The sequence below is a fragment of the Ciona robusta genome, chromosome 8 (assembly GCF_009617815.1).
Source record: "Ciona robusta chromosome 8, ASM961781v2".
NCBI classification, from domain to species: Eukaryota; Metazoa; Chordata; class Ascidiacea; order Phlebobranchia; family Cionidae; genus Ciona; species Ciona robusta.
Window position 1 is genome coordinate 1,983,113 of NC_143242.1, and position 10,916 is coordinate 1,994,028.

The 10,916-nt window shown below is 35.3% G+C and overlaps 2 protein-coding genes across 2 annotated transcripts; one reads left to right on the forward strand and one right to left on the reverse strand.

The window, feature by feature from the left end:
* The first annotated feature begins 103 nt into the window (after positions 1 to 103).
* LOC149732146 (uncharacterized) lies at positions 104 to 1,696 on the forward strand. The gene is made up of 4 exons (XM_089882267.1): positions 104 to 706; positions 797 to 852; positions 931 to 1,104; positions 1,346 to 1,696. The coding sequence occupies exons 1-4, from the start codon at positions 554 to 556 to the stop codon at positions 1,428 to 1,430; spliced, it is 468 nt and encodes a 155-aa protein (XP_089738393.1). The 5' UTR covers positions 104 to 553; the 3' UTR covers positions 1,431 to 1,696.
* Positions 1,697 to 2,943: 1,247 nt separating this feature from the next.
* Positions 2,944 to 7,419, reverse strand: LOC149732147 (ADP-dependent glucokinase-like). Its single transcript, XM_089882238.1, has 6 exons — positions 7,124 to 7,419; positions 6,475 to 6,712; positions 5,789 to 5,985; positions 4,785 to 4,918; positions 4,322 to 4,476; positions 2,944 to 4,134 (listed from the first exon to the last, which is right to left on the reverse strand). Exons 1-6 carry the CDS (start codon positions 7,342 to 7,344, stop codon positions 3,595 to 3,597), a joined length of 1,485 nt encoding a protein of 494 aa, XP_089738364.1. The 5' UTR covers positions 7,345 to 7,419; the 3' UTR covers positions 2,944 to 3,594.
* Between the last annotated feature and the right edge of the window lie 3,497 nt (positions 7,420 to 10,916).

Here is a 10,916-nt window from a genome sequence, read left to right on the forward strand (position 1 = left end):
GATCGTGGTTAAAACAATTATGACAACAGTATGTGAGTCGTGGGGATACGTTTATTTAACTGTTTAAATGTTCTTTGTTTTGTACCAAACGGGACGAAAAATAGAATAAAAAACTGTCCAATCTCCCACAACCTTCTATATTGCTTTGAACAACGTTTCGTATATACACAACAGGTGGTTTGGTTAACGTGTGTGCCTTTTAGTTAGGTTATTGTTTAGTTGCTTGAATTACTAGTGGCGGTGGGTACATATATTTAGCGCAATATGGGAAACCGCGTACTTTTTTACCTCGAAACACGTCATAACAAACACCCCCTTTTTAATTTGTAGCTTTCAAAAAGATTGTTAATTTTGTGACCTAACCCCACAATTATCCCGTATACATTTCGAAACATTGTTAATAATTTTGTTTGACATTATATAACATCGCTATATAGGTTTTATTATTGGTTTAAGAATGTACAGTCTTCCGGCATCGTTTAGTATGACGCAGGTTGCTCCAATTTTTTATTGAAACAGAGCGGTATAACAATATTTGCCGACACTTGACTTAATGAGAAGGTGTATCACTACATATACATATAGCGTGCCACGCCTTATACAGAGTTATATTTCGAGTAAGCTTTCATTAAAGACATTTGGAGCGATGAATGGAGCAACTCTAATAGTGGCTGTGTTGGTTTGCATGCTTTTCAGAGATGCGGTCGTAAGTTCGTAGAATTACGTACACGAATACTTGGCTGCGCGTGTGGGCGGCTGTTTTAATTCAGAAGACTGACAAAAGTTTTATACACAGGCTGTTCCTGTGAACGCGGTGAATTTGGATGATCTGATTGACAACGAAACCGTCAGGTATAATGCGCATGTACTGAAGTGTTACAATCTACATTATACATCATACGTACAAAAGTAAAACCTATGTAACTGTAGGAACAAGATACGGGAACAGCAAGCCAAAGCGGCCAAGCCGAATTACAAAGCAAAGGCAGTACCGTGGCCAACAGGAAACAACGACGATACATCGAGGAGCCCGAAATGCACCGCCATCGCCCAGCCTTGCCAATCATCTTTTGAATGCTGTGACTACCCTGATGTCGTATGCGTGTAAGTGTAATGGTGTTTTTATTATTTACAAGGATGTCAGTATAAGTGGGACAAGATGGGACACCTTTTTATTGTATTTTTTCATTCTTTTCGGTAGTAAACTAACAACATCCAAAGAATTATATAACTGTATTCTCATGGCTCCCATACACCGTTGTTAATGTTTTTCTTGTCCTACTTGTTCATTCTCGTTTCGTAGTAAACAAAGAATATTTACAAAGTTATATTCTTCAATTTACAGGCTGTTCGTGTCGGGTTCTGTTTTCTCTACGAACTGCGCACCAGCGTGGTTTATTAACTATTTGCCAAACTATCAAGAAAAGTGAAAGCGGTCGCGTTTTCCAATAAATAAACTTTATAAACCTGTTGAACTGATGGTAAAAAGTTACAAAATATCATCGTTTGTCGGACTGTAACATCTAAGATTATATTAATGAAAAACACGAAGAGAAGCTTTGAATTATGAAAAGGAAGATTTACTAAACCAATACGCCATATATACAGCTTACATCGATTCGCCATCTTAATAAATAAAGTGTGTTTACATGAACAAGAGTGAACACTGTATTAGTAGCATCCATAGATATTATATATATATATATATATATATATGTAACATCCCACACAATAAGAAACAAGAGAGTTATGAGCTATATTAAGATAGATTTGTCGAGATCGCGTGCGAGAAACTAATCAACTCACGATGATTCGCTCCTGGGAACCAAACATCTGGTTATGCGGTCGTCAAACAAGACTTTTTTAAACAGTGTTTTAAGTGCTGTCAAGTTTGTTTAAATACGATTGTAGTAACAATTATATTTGTTTAGTTTCTCAAACTGAATACCTTAAGTTAGAGTAGATGTTAATGTTAAAGTGTAAGGGAAAAGCAGTATAGGTGCCGTGAAATATAGGTTGGAGCGCTTGTTTCTCAGCCAATGGATACTGTCGTCATTGTGGGCGTGTGTATTGGATAGCGCATCACTAATTAAATAAATATGATGATATCTATCTTTTGGCGCTCCATGGTCATTTCTCCAACCTGGTACTGTCAATAATTAGTGGTTCATATACTGTCAGCCATGCAGGAAAACAATCAAAAATTGCATGCTTAGGAAACAACCACGTGTATTTAAAGTAGGGTGGAAAAAGACGGGACACCTTTTTATTCTGTTTTCTATCATGTGATAAAGGTGTCTTTACCCATCCTACTATAGCTTTATTAACTTCCTAAAGATTTTCTGACATGCGAGTATAAATAAGTAACATTTAGCCTCGCAGACACGACATTATAAGTAAATAAAAAAACGCAATTGTGTTTCGTTTACGTTACATAAATTAACTCCGTAAAAAAAGATTTTTAAAAGCCACACATTCAAGCAACGACTTGTTCTTGGTAAATGAAATTATCAAATTAAACAAGAACTCACATATATATATATGGTTACATTCATTCATATTGTTATGCAGAGAATACACGCTGATGATTCCTAAACCATAAGCACGAGTTTGGCTAGCCAGCCGACTTTAACAAGTATCAAACAAGGCATGATCTGACTGCAAAGGATATAGTTCATATACGTTGGACATAAAAAGTGTATTTTTCATAGGGTATAGCCCAGAGTGGGGAAAGATGGGACACCTTTTCATTCTATTATCTCGACACATTTGGTAGTAAACAAGGAATATTTAAGGAATTATAAAACCGTACACTCGCGACTCCCATACACCGTTGTTAATTGTTTAAAACACCATCAGGATATTTTGATTATGTGGTAAAGGTGTTTCATCTTCCCCACCCTACTATAAGTATGAACAGATAGGAGTACAAGAACAAGTCTCTTTAAAAATCGCGCAGTGTTTTATTACCAACGCGTATTAGTGCATAACGTGTCGAGGATAATCATCATCTGTATAATTTGATAAATAATTGTGAAGAACTCACAAAATTTCAAAAGGTGCAAAATTTTAAGACAGCATAACCAATGATAATAATGTGATGTTCAGTGGAAAATTTAAACTTTGTCTATATGAGATTGGAGTATGAAGTTAAATCACATACCAAACTCATGCATGTGTAGGCCTATGTCTGGATTGGTAAATACAAAAAGAGTAAAAAAGCCCAAGAAATATTTTAGAATCTCATTAATTAAAATAGAAATGAAATAGATGTAGCAAGCTGCATTAGAAGCAGGTGCATACAGCAATGCTGGGCTGGGCAATAACTTGTTTGGTTTGAAGAGACAAAATGTAGGAATGTTGGTGCACCTTGTCTGCTATGGATGTTAGACTGCAATGTGCGAACTACTGAATGCATATTAAGTGTGTAGTCTATCTACTTATGCAAAACGTGTAGCATCTAATGGATATATGATTATTTCTATAGCAAAAGCACTTTCAAAACTAGCTAATCACCTTACATGTTTTACATAAATACCACCAGAAAAATTAAAAAACAGAACATTATGCGAAAAATTGAAATTTATAAAATGTTTATGCAAATCCTGAATAAAGTAGACCACTTGCGGATATTGCGTCACCAAGACCGACAGTTTTTAGGGGTTTCTTGCAAATCAAAACTGGACTAAAGAAAAATGAGATACTCGATTTTTGCCACGTCATGGTGGGGTGACTTGGATCAAATTCTCGCGATGCTGAGTCGGAGACGGAAAGACGGATCTTCCCTTGGACGCGAAGGTTTACTTTGTCTGGATGCTGTGCGATGTTGTCATCATCACATGCTTGAGTGCACGCGATACGGGTTCCGGCAGCGATAGAGGAAGCCTGGTTTCGCCACCGGGAGGCAGCGTGGGTTGCTATAACATGGTACGGGAGTGTGTGGAAGTGAATTCGAGTGAGGCGGGATCTGGGTGAGGAGGAGTATTTCTTCAACATCCATTCAATAATGTCGTTTGCAACAGGGATTGATGGAGGACCACTAAGGTGGGAGGAGCAGTGAGGTCCTCCACCTGCTTTGCAGATCAACCACAGCTCCTGCTCATTTAGGCCGATTGAATCAACCAGGTGGAATATCTGGGTAAAAATAGAAATAAAATAGGGAAGAAAATATATTGGGCAAGAATTAGAATATTACAGCGAGGTAAAATAGGGGAAACAGGGAGTAAGACCATGTCTAAAACCTTATAGTTGTAACATTTTGCAAAAAAAAGTTACTTTAACTTCATCTTGTAACATTAAAACATGTGCTGTTGAAATAAACCTGATTTGCAATCTGAGTAATGCATTGTTCATTTGCCATGCTTGCTAACTCAACATGGATGGGAACATCATGGGATAAAGGAAGAATAAGATCGGCGATTTCACCGATCCTCTTCCTCCAATATGTCATCTCCTGACTTTCAAGGAGATGGAAACCTGAGAGGAAATGTTATATACCACTTTGTTTATTTTTATCTTTTATTATGAATTTTTTTATATTTTACTGTGTCCATTTTGACGATACACAAAAAATATATATAATTTCAAAATTTTTTTAAAAAATTAAGGGCTAACTTAACATTATAGTTCTAATAAAACAGTTTTACAAATGTTAAAAAAATCATTAAAACATTCATTTAATTAAAAATAAATTAGAGAGATGACACAGCGTTATCACATATACTGTGGCTCTGTTTTACTTTTAATTTCCAGTAACATAATTATAATAAAATATTATCTTTTACCTGATATTACAATAAGATCTGGATTGAAATGTGAAAGACTTTGAATAAAAGGTTCAAACGCCAACATTTGTGAATTACTCACATCATGTGAGAAGATGAATCGTGAAGCGATCGGGGCAACTTTACCCGCCCAACTGTTGGTTTAACATTTCATGTTAAAATTTGCAAACAAACAGAATGGTCCCCAAAAATATATACGGTATAGTAAATAAAGGTAGTGTACAAGGTTAGGGTAAAAGTGATCCATAAATGTCACTGTTAATAATTGTTTAACATATTCTTTTGTTTTTGTTGTAAACTGTTTATCGTGTCTGCTCACTGTAGACTTATCGCGCCTTACGCGCTCTAAGCATTGTTGCCCGAGGTTGCCTTGCCGCCACGTGTCCTTCTTTCCTTGTGTTAGACTTATCGTGCTGCAGTGTTCACTGTATTATAGTAATAGTATGCGAAGGTTGTTGTGTTGAGTATGAATGTAGTACCTTAGAATTACGTTGTATATATTGTGCGCTTTGTGTATTTAACGTTGTGTGCGTTTGCAGATGCAGTCCAATAAAGCCTATATTATTGAAACTTGTAATTAGGTTACAACAGTTTTATTGATAGAATATTTTTTATTACCTAAATATTAGAGATTTATGTAAAAATAAAATAAAATTATGCTGAGATGACAAGTTGAAAATATAAAACAGATAAATAAATGAAAATCATTGATAGCTGAATACGTTTTAAAATATCCAAACATTCATAATAACTATATAGTTAAGGCAAAGTAGGGCGGGGGAGATGGGAGAACTTTTCCTTCTGTTTTCTCATCCTATTCGGTAGTAAACAAAGAACACTCAAGAAATATAAAACCGTAAACTCAAAACTACCATAGACCATTGTTAATTGTTTAAAACACATTTCGGGATACTTGGATATTATGTGCTTAAGGTGTTTCATCTTACAGTTACCCCACAGTACTATTACTATATTACATTTCAAATAAACAAAATCTGCATCACCTTTCACCTTTACCATACTCAAGTATCATATGATATTCATCATCGTCTACTAACGATGTAGAAGACACTTTAAGCATGGGGTGTAGGAGTGGTTTAAGTTTTGGACCAACAGGAACGCCCACAGTTACTTCCCCATCATCATGTATGATGGTCGCAAGTTTCTGTGCCATCAAAGCAGCATTTCCACCGATGTAGTACTGGATGAATTGAACTCATTTATTTATTATTATGTGGTGGAGCAAGACAGTAGTTATAACAACTTTGTGGTTAATTGTTTAAGGTTTTATGTATATATATATATTGAAATATTTATTTTACTCATGCTTTGTCTTTTTAGAAAAAAATTGATATTAATTTTCACAATTATTAGGTGTTTCAGCACTGACATGTCCAATACTGGTCAAATTCATTCAGGCATTCATGCAAATTGACAAATACTATTATTGTGGGCGTATGTGTCCTTGGGCAAAATGCTTGGCGGCTATTGTTTCAAACCAGTGGTCCCTAATGGGTTGTCCAAATTATCAGCCATACATAAAAAAATAGTCACCCCAACTCATAAGCTGGCTTGAGGTGTATGAATAGTAAACACCAATGTTATAACGACTGTCATTTTCCAGCCACATGAGAAAAAAGCAAGTTACAATCATTTATTTAATACTAAAACATGTTGTGTTACAAATTACCTCAGCATCTTGAACTTTGGTTGCAGCTTCCAGAACTTTCCGAAAATCCTCTTTGTTTTCCATATACCTCTCTCCCCCGGCCCCTTTGCTATGGTGGTATGCAAATGTTGATTTTAGATCTTCTATAGTTTTAAGACTCTCATGATCATCACTAGGTCTCCCAGAAGAGTTAGAAGACGGATCAAGGAGACTTAGGAGTTTTGATCCTTTCAGGATGATGTCAACATTTCCATTTACTCTGATATTTTTAATATAAATGAAAATGTGATAGGAAGTAGGTAAGGTGTTGAAATTGAGAAAATTCATAAACTAAATTTTTAAATGTTTTTTTATAATTGTAGATCAAACTTTATTATGTAAATCAACTGTTGCTACAAAAATATGCTTTAAATTTATTATATAATTAACCAAAATGACTGAGGAGATTCAGAGGTTTTGCATGAAGAGCCAGACTGATATTTCCTTCATGTTTTTGTGCAAAACTTAAAATTCAGAGAAAATTCCGAGCAGCAGTTGCTGCCATACACAGAACAAATTATGAATTGCATAATTAAAAAGAATCACATCGGCGGTGGGCGGTGGCCATGTTTTTCTAACAGACTTCGGCAAAATATATATGGGGAAAAACGAATCACTAAAAAAAGCATACCCAACAGCAATGCGGTCGAATCGATGGTGTTTTTGTGGATATTGAATTATTTCTTTCCATGAATTTGCAACTTTGGTTTCAGGTGGGGTGTTAATAGGAATTGAATCGAATGTTTTTGAAAATTCAACAAACGTTTCAATATTCCAGTTATAATACGCAAGTAACGCTGATACAGCGGCAATGGCTAGTGTTATATATGTACAACATGCTGTAATACCCATGCTAAACAAAAATATGTTATTAGCAACTAAATTTTTCAAATATTAATCTAGCCAAGGTAATAATTCAACAGCCACTTCTTGTATCTTGGAAATCTTTACAAATCTATTACGTGTATCGTCGGGGGGATTTTTTTGAGTTATGACGTAGTTTTGCATTTCTATGTTAGTGGCAATTATTTTTGCTAAAACCAGAGTTTAACAACAATTTACCGAAAAACATATATTTTCCCTATACCTACTGTGGTGTTTTGGACCCAAATTGCCGTTCAATTTATCTTTAACGTAACAATGAGTTGGTCCACTCGATATTTCTACGACTCTGGCTAAAACAAGCCACATCATCGTATACTATACACAATTTAGGCGTTTCCGACTTTGATAAGTCAATAAGTACAACTAAAACCTATGCTAACGATATTCCGTCGCCGTGGCGTATTATTTATTTAACCCCTTGTTATTTTGTGTTTTTAATTATTATTAAAACACGAAACATCTATGCGTAAAAGAATTGTACACAAAAATAATAAACCCCATGTTTAACCATATATATATATATATATGTATTATCCATGGTTTAACTGCAGGATATCGAATTAGAGGCTCTATGCTGCCACCGTTGTAAGTATGTCGTGTGTGTCGTCGAGCCATTTGGCAAGAGACTTATTAACCTTTGCTCCTATCTAGTGGTCAGCACAATCGTACTTAGGTGGTCACTACTTGTTAGCGTATGTTTACTAAGGTACAGCAATTGCTCTAACCCAGAGTCGTATAAACACCGAGTAGTCCAACTGCCGTCTATGTGTGTCCAAAATAGAGCAAAAGTGGTGACTTTGACAAAGGGTTTAAACGAACTTGTTAAGTTTTGTTTGTGTTTTCCTATTGTGGGAAGGTGTAAAACAGCTTCTATTTACCTTACCAAACATTTTTTAGAAAAAATGTATAAATTTAGCCGCATTAAATGACTAAAATGTCGCAAATCAACCGCTTCTAATTCTAATTTTTGACACAGAAAACAAATAACACATGTTTTTTTACATTTTTCAATCTTTAAATTTGTTTTTAGGCCCAAGTTTTTCTGTAATTTACCGAAAAACATACATTTTCCCTATACCTACTGTGTTATTTTGGACCCAAATTGCCGTTCAATTTGTGTTTTACGTAACAATGGGTTGGACTACTCGGTATTTCTATGGCTCTGCCCTAACCCAGTGGTCACTAATGGTCCGTCTAAACTATCAGCCATACATAAAATAGTCACCCACAAAGTAACAACATATATAGCTTGGCTGGGAGAAAACGGGACAGTTTTAGCACGTAATATATAAAAGTTCTGATCGTTTATTAAACAATTAATAATTGGTCTATGGGAGTCGTGAGTATACGGTTTTATAATTCTTTGAAAGTTCTTTGTTTATTACCAAATGAGACAAGAAAATAGAATGGAAAGGTGTCCCATCTTCCCCATCTTACTATACATACATTTAGTCAAAACGGGCATGCACACAAAAAATATCACTTAATTTGGCGAAAACGATAATTCGAAAGCAGAGGCGTATAAAATAAGACACCCGTGTTGTAACAAATGTATAGTCCTCCCATGGTCGAACAAATGAGCTCCGTTTATTCTTTTTTTCTTTCTTTTTTTTCTTTTTTCTTATTTTTTTTCTAATTCAAGGCATCAGCCAATTGAGAATGTGCTGTAAATCGTATTTTAATACAAATTGAATTGTCATTATTAAGTATCGAAAATTTTATGAAAGTCCCATTTAAAATATTTGAAATTTGCAAAGGTAGAGTTTCCATAATATTTATAGTTGTATGAATAACACCGACGTGGTAAAGCTCTCGTTATAATACAATTTTCTAATTTAACCGACTTGTGCATATACCGCAGTTACTACGCATGTTTTTCCTAGTATTACTGACAACTCGGTTTATTAGTAATTACCGGGGTTTGTTTGTTAAGTTTTGCAAAAGAACAAATCTCACCAAAAAATGGTATAGATGCATCAAATAATGACTCCCATTTTCTTTGGGTTACGGCGCCAATATCAACCGCTTGTAAAGGTCGTACCGAAAATAATATTATCGTAGCTTAAACATTTGCACTGAACAACATAGGCGACTATGCGCTGTCAAACTTTCTCCTCACGCAGGAGCCTCTCCGACACAATAGTAACTGGTATTGGCTATAAATAAATATGGAGGTAGTATGGTCAAAATTATAAATCATATATGTTGGTCTAAGATGGTTTGTGTTTTTATTCTCTTGTTTTTTTCAACCACCTTACCCCATATATAGTACTATATGCAAAACTCAAGCTAATTTTACAATTTGCTTGAATTTAATAAACATCATTTACGAAAAATATGCAAATTTTGGTTATAATCTAATATGCATATTTATACTACCGATTGGGTACTTCCCATTTCGGATAACTATGCAAAATATAACCGAAATAACTACAATGCTGGTTAGTTATAACCGCTATAGAATATTTAATCTAATCAAAATATGAATCACGCGGTATGGGTTTTTCAGTGTGTTGGTGATAACTTTCGCTTCCGCCGACGTAAAATCCCACGAATATGGAAATCACAGAAAACAAAATCGTGTATAAGATTTTAATAGGTGATGACGAAAGAAGCGAAAACGTGCGTGGGTGCGGTTAGGTTACCTGGTGGTGTCGGTTTGTACTAAACGTTGCAAACAGTTTAACATATTTGATCATATCTGCTTTTTTCCGAAAGGAAAACGCGCCGCCTGTCTACTTTATCGGTAAAATAAAAATAAAACTCAGCAAGATCAAAGTTTGCCAAACGTGGCCATTCATTTATTTGTAACGTCGTCATGGTGGATTCAAAATTCACCGCAAGTCAAAGTAGTTATCACGCAGATCTAGCAATCTGTGGTCACGTAGACCAAGATAAACATCGCAAAACAACGAGAGTAGCCATGTCTCATAATGTGAGACAGTTTGGGTAATGCACACGTTGCATTTTCCCTGCGGCTTACTCCGACACCGATCGGTAACTTGATTCGTGCCGGGTTGTCGACGTTGTTTTGCTCATTCCGTGACGCCACGCCTCCGTAATACGAAAAGCTGCGCATATAAGTACTTTCGCTGTGCCGAAGTTCACGCCCGGCATAAAAGTATATATAACATTGCAAATTAAAGCATACCGAAAAATGTAAAATTGACCCATCAAGCGTTTGATTTTGCAAAGATTTTATTTAAAAACACGAATCGCGGTAATTTACTGATGGTGGTTGTTTCAAGTTCAGGTACAAATTTATCTACAGTTTGTTTGTACTGGACTTAACGCATGGCATGTAAATTGTGTATGAAGTAATTACACACATGTTCTTTTTTATAACATATATCCAACATCAGAACAATACTTGTGTTTCAGCAAACCTACTTGGCTGAAATATGCATTTACTTTGAATGTCAATTATAAATCTTCACTGAAGGAATGTATTTTATTTCTTACATAAATAACAAAGAATTGAACCGCTGGTCGAACTATATATTTCAGCTTCCTTATACGGTGATAAACCACGTTTTATG

Excerpts from the sequence above, each read along its gene's own strand:
- LOC149732147 (XM_089882238.1), bottom strand. The coding sequence starts at position 7,344 with ATGGGTATTACAGCATGTTGTACATATATAACACTAGCCATTGCCGCT. Across the intron at positions 6,713-7,123 it reads TTCGACCGCATTGCTGTTGG|AGTAAATGGAAATGTTGACA; the intron begins GTATGCTTTTTT and ends TAAAAATATCAG. Across the intron at positions 4,477-4,784 it reads AGATCTTATTGTAATATCAG|GTTTCCATCTCCTTGAAAGT; the intron begins GTAAAAGATAAT and ends ATTTCCTCTCAG.
- LOC149732146 (XM_089882267.1), top strand. The coding sequence starts at position 554 with ATGAGAAGGTGTATCACTACATATACATATAGCGTGCCACGCCTTATA. Across the intron at positions 707-796 it reads TGCTTTTCAGAGATGCGGTC|GCTGTTCCTGTGAACGCGGT; the intron begins GTAAGTTCGTAG and ends TTTTATACACAG. Across the intron at positions 853-930 it reads ATTGACAACGAAACCGTCAG|GAACAAGATACGGGAACAGC; the intron begins GTATAATGCGCA and ends ATGTAACTGTAG.